Raw genomic sequence first — 17,137 nt, 5'->3', positions numbered from 1 at the left:
TGTTTGCACTGTGGCAAAATAGCTATCACAGCAACTCAAATTTATGGGTTGGAAGAATCATGCCAGTTAGGGACATTGCTTTATTTACCCTGTCTTCTTTTAGAATTAGTTCTGCTGTGTGGATTAGCCAAAGCCCACATACAGTTAGGGATACGCTGTAGAGTCAGAGCAGGTGTGACAAATTTCTGTCCTTCCCTCCCTTAAAGGACAGAAATCCTTTAATTTCCCCTTTTCTTTTCCAAAGGGGGCTCATGTAATTTCCTGATACACTAAAACCAGAAAGATTCTGAGACTGGGGACAATAGTGTTGCAGCAGGTGTCTTCACTGTACCTTAATCCCTTTTTAGTTCTTGTTGTTAAAGTATGTTGTTTCTTCACAGCTTTGCTGACAAAAATATGCAATTCATTGCTTAAGAACAGTGAATCATTAGAATTGTTTATTTTCCTATTGCTACTTTGATTTCACAGCCTGTGGGACAACATGGTCTGTAGACTAGAATGGGAAGGATTACTACAGCTTTGTTTCAGAAATGACTCAAAACTCCCGGATCTGAACAGCCCTGAAACTTGCAGTAAGATCAGGGCTAAACTTTGTTTCAAGTACCTCTCTGTTTTTCTATTAATAATGAACTAGCTAAATATACACTGGCTCGTAGATCAAATGGAAGACATATTTCATCACCAATATCTGGAGCATCTAACATTTATTAGGAAATAACATATTGGTTTAAAACTCAAGTATGCATTAACCAAAGTAACCACTGATATTTTGAAAGGTATCTTACTGTTGTAGCCATTGTATTCTTCCAGCCTTGTCTGGTGATCCTACACCTAAAATCCATCATGATCTTGAAAAGTTTGATAGACTCAGTGGGTTAGGACAGTAAAAAACATTGCTCATTCTATTGGTGTAGTTGTAGAAATGCAGTTGCTGTTCATGTGATACAAAATAGAACAGACTTGTAGTGTGTTTAGGATGTCTTTTACTTAGAGTAGGGTGACCATTTGTGTTTTCATAACTAGTTAAGGACCACAATGGTTGTAAAGAGGCTTTGTTCATCATGTGGGCAGAAGAGAGCTCTGCTTAGTTGGGTCCTATGAATACTGGCATTTCTAGGAGTCAGTTACTTGTTGGCAAGGGCCCTAGAGGAACTTTGTGATTAAACATCCAGTTGTGATCATATCCAAGATCTTATCTGTAGCCTACAGGGAACTTCAATGGAAACCTGCATGTTTCCTCTCAGTCTCCAGCATCCTCTGGGAAAGCAGGCCTCAAGGCTTGCATTAAGTTGGATTGTGAGTTTGGGTTAGGAAATAACTCTGTTGATTGTAAAATACAAAGAAGCTACTCCAACAGATTGAAATTGTAAATGGATGCAAGCAGTTACTACAAACAGAAATGCTCTCAAAACCATGATACAGGGTCATTTACAAGTTCCTGCTCCTCACATCTGACCCTCCAAATGTCCAGGGGCTGCCTGTTGCCACCAGATTTCTGGGGTGGTTTGGAAGCTGTTGGAACAGGGTAGAGCAAGGGTTTGCCCTGTGTGTTAGCAGGAAATTCTTTGGCTAGCAGAGGATGTCGAAGAAAGCACTTCAATACTTTGGGTTTCAAATTTATACCATCAGCTACATGATGCAGTTACACAGAGAGTTTAGACATACAGAAATGCATTTGGTTGGGAAAGATGGTTTACATGGGTCCCAGTCTTCACTTGACCCTCGTGTGTGATATTTGAAGCTTAATGGCATTAAAATAAATCACATGCTCAAACTTTAACTGCTTTGCTGAGCTGAGGCACAAACAAACACATGAAAAAGAATTCTAAATCAGAGAAAATGCTGATTTCACAGTGACTTTCATCCCTTTTACACAGTGCTTAAAAGAGAATGCAAAATGTAAAGGATTTATAAATCTGACAACCAATTTTAAAAGTATCAACTTTGTTACCTAGTGTCTGCATAATATATGTATCCATATATCTCATTTGAAAGAAAGCAGAAATGAAATAAACTATATTAAAATATCCAGAACACATACATGCATCCATGTAGACATCTAACAGAGGTAGATAAACCTTCTAAATTGAAGTGCTTAAGTTGAGAATCCCCTAAATAGAGGTCTGTGAATCACTGAACTAGGATAATCACAGAGCCAGGAGAAGGGCTGGAAAGACCAAAATCACAAAAGTAATGGAAGAACCATGCAGCTTTTGAAGAAAGAAGTCATGCATCACCAACCTAGCAGGACTTTTTCAGATGAGTTTATAACCATATTTGTAGCTGGATCTGGTCAGCAAAGTACAGTTGAGTCTTCAAAAGCTCCTGGATCAAAGACCTTTAGAAAAATAAGCTACCGTAAGATAAGAGGTATTTACCTCTTGCAGGATAATACCTGATGAAAAGAAAGTAAAAATGAATTGTCAGTCTCTATAATGGAGAAAGCATCAGCCAGGAAGACTCACCCGTTGATTTTCTTTTCATAACTGATTTCAGCCTAACTGACTTGCAGGTGCTGGTTGATGAGAAAATGAACATGAGCTGGCTTCAGTGTGCACTCACAGCCCAGAAAGCCAACGGTATCCTGGGCTGCATTAAAAGGAGTGTGACCAGAAGGTTGAAGGAGGTGATCCTGCCCCTCTACTCTGCTCTCGTGAGACCTCAGCTGGAGTATTGTGTACAGTTCTGGTGTCCTCAACATAAAAAGGACATGGAACTGTTGGAACAAGTCCAGAGGAGGCCATGAGGATGATCAGGGGACTGGAGCACCTTCTGTATGAAGACAGGATGAGAAGGTTGGGGCTGTTCAGCCTGGAGAAGAGAAGGCTGTGTGGAGACCTCATAGCAGCCTTCCAGTATCTGAAGGGGGGCTATAGGGGTGCTGGAGAGGGACTCTTCATTAGGGACTGTAGTGATAGGAGATAAGGGTAATGGTTAAAACTTAAACAGGGGAAGTTTAGATTGGATATAAGGAAGAAGTTCTTTCCTGTTAGGGTGGTGAGGCACTGGAATGGGTTGCCCAAGGAAGTTGTGAATGCTCCATCCCTGGCAGTGTTCAAGGCCAGATTGGATGATGGTGTCATGGTTTAGTATGAAGTGTCCTTACCCATGGCAAGGGGGTTGGAACTAGATGATCTTAAAGTCCTTTCCAACCCTAACTATTCTGATTCTACGATTCTACGATTTAAGATAGAGTGTGGAGGAATGGAGGAAGAGCTTCCAAGTGCCTTTTACTATTGAATTGTCATCTGCTTTTGTTTGGGCTATTGTGGTTTCTTTTTTTCCAGTCAAGGGCTGTTTAGGATATTATTTTGGAGTCTGGTCTACCTGTGCTTCATAGAGTAGAACTGCTTCCTTCTGTGAGACCTCATTTCACAGGATTTCATGCAAGTTTAGATTGAATCCTCAGCTGTCACCAGTCCTCTGCCACAAGTGAAAGGTTAATGTGTTGCAAAAGCAACTGTGATAATCCAGAGCTGCAATTTAGTCTGTTTAATGTATCCAGAGGATTAATTCTCAAATGCATTAAGCAAAACAAGAAATACTGCACTCTTCATATTGTCTCCCTTCCACTGTAGTCTCATTTAATTAGCCACTGAAACGACCAACTGAAAGCTTTCCCTCTGCCTTGTTTGAATCATGAATTTTAAAGACTTGTGAGAGAATGACTCAGGAGGTGAAACAGCAGGGCTTCTGGTGTTATTTAGAAGCTCTTACTGGAAACTCTTTCAGTGTCTGTAGCCATGTAACTCAAACAACTTAGCCTGTAATTTCATCATTTGAGACTAAATGACAGGAGAACTAATGCTGTCAGCGCCCCACTAAACAGCATTAGCATTATCCATTATCCATTGCCTCTGCCCACTTGAAAAATGGATAATGAAATAATTGGCATTAAAGCCAGCTATCAACTACAGGTTATCCCACAAAAGAATAGGTTAATATGAGCACCAAAATACATGTCTGAAATAATTGGATTTTCATTACAGTAATAGTTCTGAAGACTGCTATTAAGTGAGGGAAGCTCACAAAACATCTGTGCAACACATAGCACAAGCAGCCAAGCACTCCATGGGGCTTGCAGCAATGGGGATATGTACCGCGGGAGGAGCCTTCCAGCCAGCCCATCCCAAACAGAGCTACTGGTGCAACAGTTTTACTCCCTGACCACTTAAGAGTTGTGACTTTGCCAGGTTTTAGGAAAGGACAAACTTAAAATAAAGAATAGAATGAGAAATTATGTTCCTGTTAATCTCTTTTTTCTTTTTGTTTTGGTACCTCTTTGACGCATGTCCTTTGAAGGAGAAATCGTTTTCTCCCCACCTCTGCCCTGCGGTTTTGACCTTTGAAAATGTCTGGAGCATGCATGCTCCAGCTATGAGAAGTGAGAGGTTATTGACGTGTGTATACCTCTACACTCCCATTTCATAGGGTGTGTAAGAGCACAAAGCTGAGTTAGCATTCTGGTGTGAGGAAGAGAATGTTCTTCAGTATTTATGATTTCCTAGTACATACTAGTTTTTAACTGCATAGAAGATTGTGATGTGCCCCTTTGCCTCTTTTTCCCTATTTCTAAGTACTCAGTGTAAAGGAAAAGGAGATACGTATTTCACCAGATCTTGCTTTATTTCCAAGGCATTATAGTTTTTCAGTACATTCCTGAGGGGTGTCTGTGTCATTTAAAAAGTCCAAGATTGGAATAAACTTCATAATGAAGTAAAGTTTTCTAGTTTCTTCAGGAAAAAGCAATCTTTAATAGATGGGAAAAAAATAAAAATCTGTCTTTTGTAGCCAGGAAAAGGTTTCAGATTAGGTGTTTGTGTTAACATCTTTCTACAAGCAGGACCTTTGATAGTATGCAGATCCATCTTGACAAGGAGAAAAAGCTCAAACACATAGGCACTTGGAAGATGCAAGAGATACACACATCACCTTGAAAAGCCTTTCTTTTCCTTTCATATTATTTTGGAAACATTGAGGAAAATATCCTTTGTTAAGGCATTTCCAGCTTTTCTGTTAGGACATAGTAAGCTTGCTCAGTAAGGCACTGGCCTATGCTCAGATGTCTGTCATCTATTCCTTTCTCAGCTGCTGTAAGAAAATGAATGTGCCATTTCATCTCTGCATGCATCTCTCTCATCCTACAGTCCCTCTTGTCTGTTTAGAGAGTGTGTTCTTCTAAGCTGGAGTCTTTTATATTTGGAGAGGTATATATACTGTGTAAAATAGCAGAGTGACAATTCTGTCAGCTCTTCTGGGGACTACAGTAAAATGAAACCTAAAAAAGTTATACACTGTTGTAATTCATTACCATATTAACTTCACTATATATGGCAATCTACATGTAGCGATCAGTATCCCAAAGATCTAGCTGTAATACTGAAGACCCAGCACACCCAGGAGAGGTTATAAAAACAATGGGGAATTTTGCATCATATTTGAAAGATTCATGGAATAGTTGTGTTGTGAAGTTTACTTAAAAGCAATGACAACTGGGACAGTACAGCAAATATGTATTGACTTCAATACTCACATTTGGCTTCCTCTGTCAATTCAATAATATTTGGGATATAAAAAAGAAAAAATGTAGTGAGGAATGTAATCTAAAATGTTTTACAGTGCAAAAATACTCCATATGCTTTCCACCCTCGAAGATATCGTGTTTTATGGAAACTGCCTTTGTAAACATTCTGGTAATCAATAACTGATTTTCCAGTCATTGTTTGCACAAATTATGATAATTGTAATGCTTAAATATCTGTCAACAGAGTTTAATTCTAACTTATCACAGCAGTGCATATGAAAGCAGTAGTGCCTGACAGTGATTGACAAGAAGTAGTGGTCATCATTGACACACTCACCATTCATTTTGTGGTTCATTCATCCTTCTACCTCAATAGCAGCATCACATATTCTTAAGTTGGCAAGAAAAAAAATGTGCCAGACAGTTCATTAATGTGTGAAGAATTGGTGTTTAATGTGGACATGTTGTAAGGAAGGTAAATATTCTGGTCATCAGCTAATTAATATTCACATTGTGCATTTCATGCTGAGATCAGAAGCTAGGAGGGATGGGTCTTTCAGTATTCTTCAACGCACGTGTGTGTGGATTTTCATCAAGATACTCTTACACAGCTGATTACTGAAAATGCATTCTCAGTATCAATTACCACAAGGCTTTTACCTGCCTTGTGCAGTGCACCAAATCATGTGTGAAACAGCTGATTATTCAGAGACTCATGAAATGAGTTCAAGACAGGAATGAGTCGAAGAATTTGTTTATGGTGTGTCAGTTAGAAGAGATGTCTGAATGAGCCAAGGAAATAGCACCATGGTGTTAAAAAGTACTACAGAATGGCTGAGGTTGGCAGGCACCTCTTGAGCTGATCTAGTCCAACACCTCTACTCAAAAAGTCCTCTCTTCTTCAAGGTCCCTCTTCTTCATTCCCTTCCATCTGGTATTTATCTCTTTTCCAGGCTGAGCAGCCCAGCTGTCTCAGCCTTTCTTCATAGGAAAGATACTCCTTAGTGACCTTGTGCAAAACTCCAGTAAAGAGCTCCAGGTGGGTAGGTGGAAAGATGCCATTTCTAGAGGTGGTGCCCTCATTGCAGTGGCACAGGAGGTGGCATATCTTACTCTCCTCCATGAGGTAGCTGCCATGTAGGGCTAGGAAACAAGGTCCTGATGGTATGTTTGTGACAGTACCTCAGGCAAATCACAAAAAGGGCAAATGGAGTGGGTAAAAGGGCTGGCAACAGTAGCATCAAAAGGTTGAAAGACAAACAGTTGTTATACTATTATGTATTACATTGTGTTATGTGTAATTCACGTTACTAAAACAAAAAGCAATGGAATGCTTTGGTGCGGTTTTACACCACTGGCTTATTTTTCTCACAACTGCGTGAAAGTGGATCAGTTCATGAGCAAACACTTGTGCTTGGTGGCAAAGCTTGGAAGATGGCAAGTCTTAATGTGCAGCACTTAGGGAAGGAAGACAGGGTGAATAGCATTTATGTTTGAGGGCCTGGCTAAGCTGTGTGTGGCAGACCTGTGATACCTAGGATCAGTACATTTCCTGGAAGCTGGATTTGATCACAGGTGCTAAGGGTACCTCTGTGATTAATAATTTTGCCAGCTCAGATGACACCAGTATCACCCCAAGCCCCCCAGTGCAATTTGGGTTTTCAGCAGGAATGTGATCAGCACAAGAGCATATGCTGGTTGTGCATGTTTTTAAAATTACTACATTTATGGAGTGATTTGAGCTGTTTGGCAAGTGCTGCCCTGCACTTATCCTGAGGACAAAATCGGTTTCATCTGCACCCTGCTCAGCGTGCAGACTCACTAGGAGGTCAGGTATAAGGAAATGAGTGCCAGAGGAGTCAAAAGCAGAAAACCAAGACAAAATAAAACTCTGCAGCCTCCACAACAAAGAAACCAAAAAGCCCAACCTGGTAAGTTAAAGGCATTACTGAGTGCTTCCCTCTGGACCCTACTTAATGCAACTATTTCCCACAGAGGGCAAGTAAGGTGGTGCTTCACTGTAAGAAGAAGAGCCCTGTTTTAAGTGCCCAAAACACACGCATCATGCTACTAAATAGTGGACTGCTTGGTCCCAGCAGCTGCTCCAAACATGAGATGTAACTCTTCTAGTGCCTCCATCAGACTCATGTGAATGTGTCTCACCAAGCAGCTGAGGGATCATAAGTGGCTCTAGGTAGCTGCCATTGGATAACTGCGCTGCACCACTCTAATGGAGAGAGCTTCCTTCCACTTTGTAATGGAACTATGAATTATCAGTTATTATTATCTCATTGGAGCTGCAAATCATTAATTATTCCCAGTTTTTAGCTATCAGTATTTTTGATGCATTCAAGTAATAAGAACAGCATTTTTGGCAGCGACTTTTAACATTTGCTGTTTTCATGCCACAACACCTACTACATCCAGCTAGAAGCAGTTTGTCACCAGTTTCCTTATTGGCCAGCGGTATTCCTTATGTGATTTGCATTACTGTAAATGTGAACAGACTTAAAAAGGACGATTAAAGAGGGTTGTTTGGCAAACATTCCCTTTCTCTTTACGGGTGCTCTGCAAACACAGGAAAGGAGCAAAGTGCATAAAATGTGACAGTGGTGGACTCAGTCCATCTCTTATTTTTCTGTTTGAGTAGTGGTTCCACCTGGAAATCAGAATTAAATATGTGATATACCTGTACAACACCTCCCATCTAAGCTTAGACTTTTAAGTACTTAATTAGACCTTTCAGACTCCTGTAAGGCTGTATGTTCTCCCCTTTCTGGGTGGCTAAGATGGAGATGGGTGAATAATTTATAGGTCTGAGACATGGCTTGTCATCTGTTTTACTTGACTGCTAGCTTATGTAGCTGGCAAGAATAAACCTCCATTTATTACTTGCTGTTGTTCCTGAGGGAAATGTTACATAATCACAAAAAAAAAAAAAAAAGAAACAAACTCAAAACCAAACAAACCTTAGATCCATTTTAGGTGAAAGAACAAAATTATTAGCTATTGGAGCTTTAAAATTTGTATCTAAGAGAATTTTTCCGGTTTCTTTCAAGCTTCTGGAAGTGGTGTGTTTGGCTTTGAAGCAGATTTTGTTTGAGAAGGGTTAATAATTCAGTGGCTATTGAGGATACAATACAATCAGCCAGCTGATGTGCTTTGAAACCTCACTGTTTGAAGTGTGATGCAGAATTTGTCTCTCCCAGCCTTTTGTAGGATGGCTGATTGTGCTCATACCATTGCTTCTTCTGTTAGGTTTTTAGAAAAGGGGATCCCATGGGCTTTGTTTAGGTAACCCAAGATGACTACAGTTCTCAGTCCTGGATGCATTCACAGGCAAAAGGGGCATTATTCAGTGTCTTGCCACAGCCTGATGACCTCTGGAAGCCATATCTCTGGGCAGCTAACATCAACAAGGAGGAGTCTCAAGTTTGGAACAGGAGACATGAAAACTGCTTGCAGTCATATCTGTCCGCCAGGGTGTATCATGTCTAAAGGCCTGTGTGAGGCCCTTGGTTTGTAAACCATTCTTGTGCTCAAAGCCAAGAACATGGATTTTCACTTTTGTTTCTAATTACGTAGGATAAAACTGCTTTCTTAGGGTCTTTTCCTTAGTCTCACAAGATGTTTACAGGTCACTGACTTCACTGCTAACCCAACACATGAAAGAGAGAGCACAACCAGTTTAGGAACTCTTCAATATTCTCTCTACTCACATACTCTGATATTTCCTGCACGGTAATTCTTTGATGACAAAGTCAGAACATTTTCTGATTTTTAAAATCACTTTAGAGAAACAAATCTGTTTCAGCATTTCAGGGAGTTAAACATTACAATGCAAAGGGTGTTTATCCTTGTCCGTTCACAGAGATAATACACAACTTTGTAAATCCATAGTTACTGTGATTAGTGAAACGTCTACAACAAAATCCAAGCAAACAATTTTTGTCATGAGTCTTACAAAAGGATTCAAAAATTGTAAAGGATTTGCCTCAGTGGCTTGTAATTTGCCCGTAGTGCAGAAGTCCCTCAGTTAAATAATTTATCATTGTTCAATGCTTTTATGGTTGTATATATTGAAAAGAATTCAGAATGAAATTTTAAAAATAAATAGGAGTTGACATAAATTCAGTGCTAAAATTATTGGAACATAATTCAGCATCAGAGTGTAACCTATCCAGTGACTTTGGTGCAATTACATTGCTTAAAGTCAGTAACAAACAAGTCTGTTAAGGGCAAGAAGAGCCTCTTACAATAAACTTAATCCCAATGCTGTATAGCCATGTGTTATAACATTTGATCTTCCTGTGTATCATCTCTCTTATGAAGGGATCTTCATCTTGGATGGAATTATAAAATGCGTTACCTTTCTATTTCTTCTCTCTAAAGCAGCAGTGAATCAAGCAGTCCCAGCCAGTCCCCATTACAGCAGTAGAAACATACCTATCAACCACAGTGAGAGCCGGACTCTCTCCTGAATAACTGTATGAGCGATCAAAAGATACATATTATAGCAATGTACAGTTACACTGTGAGGAATTTTGCTTTCATTCCCTTCAAAGGCTTCAGGCATCTCAGGGAAACCAAGAAAAATCATGACTAACTCTTATGAGCATGCCTGAGTTTATCAAAGACCTCATCATCTGATACTGATTTCCGCTGCATATAAATAAATATATGAATAATTTATTTACTTCGTCTTTATAATCAAACAGTCCTGGGTTTTCTTCTGTCTTATTTGGCATAGTAGGAGTAGCCTCAGTCTGTGTTTCCGCCTGGGGCAAATAGCTCTTAATTGTGAATTCACATTAGTGCTTGTTCTTTGGGTTTGATGAACATGCAAGAAGGGGGTCCTGTTGTGCTAGGTAGGTCCTAGCCAGGGAGCTGTGCAACTCCTAGCCCTGATCAGCAGGCAGGCCAAGAGAATCAATGCAAAAGAATTGAAAGCAGTGAATTAGTGTGCTGAGGAAAAATATCATATTTACTCATTTTCAAAATTTGGGGTGGGATTCCATTAATGATGGAAGACTTGATAAAGCTGAGATAAAAACAAAGCACAGGGAGGCTGATAAAACCAGAGAAGAGGCAGAGGTAATGAACTGGGAGAGAAGAAATTGCAAGGAACAGAGGGTTAGAAAGGTCAGTGGGAACTGGACGAAGAAAATGGTGAAAATCTCCCACTGGCATCCCTGCTGCTGTGCCTAGTGAAGCAGCAGCTTCCCCTGCTCTGCTTGGCTTTGGTCTGCCTTAGGACCGTGGGTGATGCCTTACTAGCATTATTTGCGCTCCCTGAGACCACCTGGCTTGGGTAAGAGTAGTCCTTCTCCTGTCCGTGTATCGCAAAAGGGAGTCAGTTCCTGAACGGGAAGAACTGCTGTTTCACCTAAGTTGCTTCTGTCCCAGTTGATGAGGACTCCTCTGTGAGGGTGCTGTAGTCCTGGGTTATCTGTGTTACCTCAGGCTATTTGGAAAGTGCTCTGAAACAGCACATCCTTGTGATGAACAGAGGGTCAAAAGCAGAAGCAAATTCCAAAGCATTCCCCAACACAAATAACAACGAGGATCCGTAGCTCAGTTGTAACTCATTAGCAGAGCAATGGGATGAAGAACAGAGGAAGCATCACCGTGTGTGGTGTTTCTGTAGGGATCTTCCTGCTTGGACTCTGGTAGTCTTAGAGGAAAATGAGTGTATACTGTTGCTGAGGAAACAAGTCTCCCAGGGGAAGGTTGGCTTTTCCTGTGTGAGTTATTGCTGCCTCATGCTCACTCAAGTCAATTAACCTAAAACCTACAAACTGCACATGCCACGGCTCTGTGCAGTTATTATTAGGAACTTTATACAGTTGCATGTGGATTTAATCATAAACAGCCCAGGAATGGATTCAAGTTTATATTCCTCTTTAAATATTTGTATTCCTATAATGGAATATTCCCCATTTTTCTCTGTAGGTGCCAGCTTGCGTGATGACCTCAGTAAATACTTCTGGTTTCATCATTCTCAAGGGGACACAATGACAGTTCAGGATCCAAACCAGATGAATCTCTGTGCTGCTGTTTGGACTGTTGTCTCCTATGTAATTGCTGACATGGAGGAGATGTTGCCAAGGTAATAAAACAGCAAGAAAGAAGATTTCTGTTCTTCAGTAAAGATTGCAAGTCCATTAATGCATGTGGTCTACAGCTGTGGGAAATTCTGTTTTTCACCCTGGTTTTGTCTGTTATTATGTCTTTTTTCCTCAAAGCACATGCTCTTTTACACATTCCTGTTTCTTTTTGCTGTTTTGATGTCTTCCATTTGCGATTTTCACTTAAAATGTCTTCTTTTAGGTACTTTTAAATTTCTGGGGAAGGTATAACTCTTTGACAGTGATATAATAACTATATATATGCAAAGTGATCTTATGCAGCAGGAAAAATATACCAAATAAATTTGTTGCATCAGAATAATTAATGTATTGAGTTAGTATACACATTTGTGGTTTTGTTTTATTTCACTCTATGCATAAGAATGATGTAGTATTAATAAAAGTGGCCTTTCTTTTTACTCTCTTAAGATAATACTACAGTTTCTACACAGTTTCAGGTTATAAGAAAACTTAATCCTGGCTGTTTTAATGGTGATGTATGATAAAATGCTAAAATAATAGAGCTTTTAATAGTTCATTCAGCTCACGCTGTTAGATCTTACTAAAGGTTTCTTCATGTGAGACTCAGATAAACCAGGACATTGAGGACAGGAAGCCAACCTCAGGACTCCCAGATCTCCTGTGTTTCTTTGGGGACCTCCCTGTGGAAGGCTGTGCATGTCCTTTTCTTTCTAATGGAAGACTTGCCATTGTGACATGCAGAGAATCTCATATGACAGATTTTCTCTGAAATGCCATGATGTTTCAGAAACGGCATCACAGCTTTGATTTGTGACCTTCACTACCTGCCAGCTAACATCCGAACGCAGTGTGAAAGCAGATTTTGATTCAGGCTCCTGAAGCTATTCCCAGCTGCCCTTCTCTTGTGGGGATGCTTTCCCCTGCTAGAAGCCAGTTAGTCTGGGAACTTGATTCTTGTATACTTTGTTGGGTTTTGGGTTTTTTTCCTGCTCAAATATTATGAACATTCAGATGGGTTTCAGGGGTGTCTGTAGAGAAGATGTAAGTGGCATTGGGGAATATTTAAAGTGTATGATTTCATACAAACATAGAATAGTTAGGGTTGGAAAGGACTTTAAGATCATCTAGTTTCAATCCCCTGCCATGGGCAGGGACACCTCACACTAAACTGTACCATCCAAGGCTTCGTCCAACCTGGCCTTGAACACTGCCAGGGATGGAGCATTCACAGCCTCCATGGGCAACCCATTCCAGTGCCTCACCACCCTAACAGGAAAGAATTTCTTCCTTATAGCCAATCTAAACTTCCCCTGTTTAAGTTTTAGCCTTTTACCCCTTGTCCTGTCACTACAGTCCCTAATGAAGAGTCCCTCCCCAGCATCCCTATAGGCCCCCTTCAGATACTGGAAGGCTGCTATGAGGTCTCCATGCAACTTTCTCTTCTCCATGCTGAAGAGCCCCAACTTTCTCAGCCTATCTTCATACAGGAGGTGCTCCAGTCCCCTGATCATCCTCGTGGCCCTCCTCTGGATTTGTTTCAACAGTTCCATGTCCTTTTTATGTTGAGGACACCAGAACTGCACACAATACTCCAGGGGAGGTCTCACAAGAGCAGAGTAGAGGGGCAGGATCACCTCCTTCGACCTGCTGGTCATGCTCCTTTTGATGCAGCCCAGGATACGGTTGGCTTTCTGGGCTGTGAGCACACACTGAAGCTGGCTCATGTTCATTTTCTCATCAACCAGCACCCCCAAGTCCTTCTCCTCAGGGCTGCTCTGAATCTCATCTCTGCCCAACCTGTAGCTGTGCCTGGGATTGCTCCGACCCAGGTGTAGGACCTTGCACTTGGCATGGTTAAACTTCATGAGGTTGGCACCAGCCCACCTCACAAGTGTGTCAAGGTCCCTCTGGATGGCATTCCTTCCCTCCAGGGTATCAACCGAACCACACAGCTTGGTGTCATCTGCAAACTTGCTGAGGGCGCACTCAATCCCACGGTCCACGTCAGCGATGAAGATGTTAAACAAGACCGATCCCAACACCTATCCCTGAGGGACACCACTCATTACTGGTCTCCAGCTGGACATTGAGCCATTGACCACAACTGTTTGCATGCAGCCATCCAGCCAGTTCTTTATCCACTGAGTGGTTCACCTATCAAATTGATGTCTCTTCTCATTCCTTTGTGATGTGATCCTTGTTTGTGCTTTTAAATTTTACAGCAAGTAAACTTACTGATGTGAATAACTGCTGCACTATAATCAACACCAAACAACTATTGTAACAAACAACATGGAGTATTAAACCAAATGGCAGGCAGTCCCTGGTGCTGTTAATCAGTTCTGTAGCTGAAAAATAGCTGAGTGCCAAGCCATTCAGAAAATTAATGACCATGATATCTGTTTACCATGATAATAGCAGTTTTACATCTTATTTATTAAAAATTTCCATTTTCTCACCAAATCCTTTCAGGAACAGAAAAGCTGCCTGGAGATTCTCTGCACTTTCTTCTGAAACAAACAGTATTGAAATAAAGTTAGCAAAAATTTCCTCTGTTTTCAAGGCATTGTACCTATGCTTCTTTCTTGTGATTTGCTTGAAAAGAGCATTGCTGGTGGTGCTTACCACTGACAGATCCTCAGCTGTCTCTAAAGCCTTTGGACCTTCAGAGAATATTACTGACTTTTTCCTGAATGCAGTTCTCCTGCATAGGAGAAGAATGCTGCAGTATGCACACAGTGCCCCAGCACATCCTAATATGTGCTTGTAGGCTCCCAGACTACATCAGACATGTTGCAAAAATTAAGACCATGGTGCCCCTGAAAAAAATTTAACCTTCATGTCAACTTCAGATACACAACTCTAGAGAGAAACTTTGCAGCGTGGATTTTCAAAAAAACTGTTCAAAAATCAAAGTTGCCATCTTATTTTTATAAAATAGTGAAATTAAAATTATTTTAATTCTCAAATTGAAAAACAGGTATTTTTTTACACATAAAAATATTTCATTAAAATAAGACATTGTCTTTCTTATTCACCTGTTCTTTTTGTCTGATCTGTAATAGTTCTCATACCTACACGTTCAGCTGTTCACTGTGCTGTCCTGATAACCTCCCTATTCAGATGTACCTCTCTCCAAAATTTCCATAAATGAAGAGATGCTAATAAGCTTCTTTCCTTTCCCAGAGGAATTATGTACCTTCTGTGCAATAGTTCATCTTTATCCCTGCTCAGTGTAGCAATTATGCTGTTTTGGTGGCAATTAAGCATATATCAGTTGCTCAATATTCAATGGAAGAGCACTTCTGAAGTGATCCAGGTAAGCCAATATAACTTTACTTTCTACTGGTATGCCACCTTTGAACTTTGAGAATACTCTCAACTTCAGTTCAGAAAGTAATAGCTGAGGATGTTATTTATATTACTCTTACTGTTAAGATCAGCTGCCATAAATCTGTGCTTTTCAGAAGTATTTTGATGACATTCTATGATAAAGAGACCATGTGTACATTTCCCTCTGATAAAATAACACACTGTCAGCTCTGGAGTAGATTGCTTTTTACCTGCAAATATCTCTGAGCTGAGAGTTGAAAAAACAGCAGTAGTATTTAAATATATGTCAAAAATTTAAATTTCAAATAAATACTTTCCACAAGATATTACAAATCTCTTGCATCTGCTGAGAAGGGAGGCCCCTGGGTAGCCTTCCTTTCTGCTGCAACTCAAAGCTTTCAGACATAGTTACAGAGGGATGAGGCCAATACATAATTCATTTACCTGACTAGACTATAGCACAAATGCTAAAGAAAAGTCTCTTTTCAGAACTGCATAAAGTAACAGGTGATTTTGCAAGTAATAAAAAAATTGCAGGATAGGAAACTGAGGTAGTGCTTTTGTCCTTTGTATATCAAGGCATCACTGGAATTTCACTGCCTGTTTGAACGGTTCGGTTCTATGTGGTCCAGTGAGATTTTTACTTCCCTTAAAGTAATTAAAAACGAGGAATGAGAGCTATTTCCAGGAACGAGAGATGAAATGGTTCTTCTTGCTGCTGCACTGCAAACAGCCTTGGCTGTATATTTAGTTAGTATGCTTCCCCCATAACGATTTGAGACACTTCCATTTACCATAAGTAAATATCAAACTGATCTTGATGTCTGTATCTGTCTCATGAAATATACATACCATCTAAATGTGCCCGAATGATTAATTTACTGCTGTGTAATGATTAGCATAAAAATCTCATCACTGCACAGGATAGAAATGTTACCACTAATTACTGGTTGAAGTGAACAATGTTTTCTGCATAGAAATTAATGATGCATGCATCACAGCCCTTGAATGGCAAAAATCAAGACTTTCTGGAAGAGAGGCATCTTTATTCTTTTTCTTTTTCTTCTCTTTTCTGCTAAGTGATAGGAGTGCCTGATCATATATAATAGAAAGGAATACTCTGTGCACAGACCATTTTATCTTTGCACCACACTTACAGAAATGTTTTCACTTATGCCTTTTGTAAACTTCTGTCTACAGCAAATGTATGGAAGCACTGTCTGTAGAAACACTGGAGTATTTCATGGCCATTATTGTGATTTGTAGTTACAATTGTTTGCATTGTGCTAGCACCTGATAAAGGCCTTTAAGTGCCTTCCTTTTTGGTAATCCCCTGTCCTTGGAAGAGGGACCTCAATGACAACTTTATACCTAGCTGTGGGTTTAGCTTTCAGTTTGATTTCACTTCTGGATTCATCAACCTCCTTTAGTCTTTCTGCTTTCTGGTCTTTTTTCAGACTTTCACTGTCTTTCTCAGCATCTGTACTGTTATATGAATATTAGGAATGACTAACTGACTGAAAAATAATCTGTTTATTTTGTGCCCTGGGGCTCTGGAACTGCAAGACACAATAGAGATGACTCTGAATAGCAACATGGCAGGAGCTCCACCAGGGCCACCACTTGCCATTGTCACTAGCCTGTGCCACTGGCAGACAGAGCTTTGTGATCAGTGCAGTGAGTTTTCATCACCAGTAATAGTTTTTTATATAACTACATGAAAATCAAGCTTATGGAAACCAAAGAGGGAAGCTCTGGAGGAGGCATCAGAAAAATAAGAGCAAGGTAACACTGAGGGAGGGGCCATGTCTTCAAGTACCAATGTTTTACTCTGCTTTGCTGGGCGAGTTGGGGATCTCTACCTAAACCTACCTCTGTTTCACTGTTAAATGCTGGTAGTGGTGTTTGTTTGGTGTTTGTGTTTGGTGTAGCCGGATTTAACAACACTGTGTTAAAATACATGATGCACGTAAAATTTAAGTCCCTAGCAGAGGTGAGGTTCAATTGGAGGAGAGGAAGAAGAAGTTAATGCTGCATGAGAAGTCTTCACTAAAATGTGTACTTTAGCAATTACTGTTTGCATTTATATTAACTGCCTTATTTGAATTTGCATTACTATTTGCGTTTACTATTTGTCATGACAAACAAAAAGAAATATTCCTGCTCCAGA

General features: G+C 40.2%; 1 protein-coding gene across 3 annotated transcripts in view; it reads left to right on the top strand.

Annotated features, from left to right (window-relative positions):
- CPQ (carboxypeptidase Q) overlaps window positions 1-11,978 on the top strand; it is a 167,640-nt gene extending 155,662 nt beyond the window's left edge. For all 3 annotated transcript variants that reach the window (XM_061448055.1, XM_061448052.1, XM_061448054.1), the window contains one exon: window positions 11,477-11,978. In XM_061448055.1, the coding sequence (XP_061304039.1) occupies window positions 11,477-11,637 (161 nt within the window). In that variant the 3' untranslated portion in view covers window positions 11,638-11,978. The remainder of the gene's footprint in view (window positions 1-11,476) is intronic.
- The last annotated feature ends 5,159 nt before the right edge of the window (window positions 11,979-17,137 follow it).

The sequence above is a fragment of the Pezoporus flaviventris genome, unplaced genomic scaffold (assembly GCF_033815535.1).
Source record: "Pezoporus flaviventris isolate CSIRO_AGI_PZ_B2104156 unplaced genomic scaffold, CSIRO_AGI_Pfla_v1 ptg000007l, whole genome shotgun sequence".
NCBI classification, from domain to species: domain Eukaryota; kingdom Metazoa; phylum Chordata; class Aves; order Psittaciformes; family Psittacidae; genus Pezoporus; species Pezoporus flaviventris.
The sequence above is the reverse complement of the archived record's forward strand: the minus strand, read 5'-3'. Positions and strand labels throughout refer to the sequence as shown.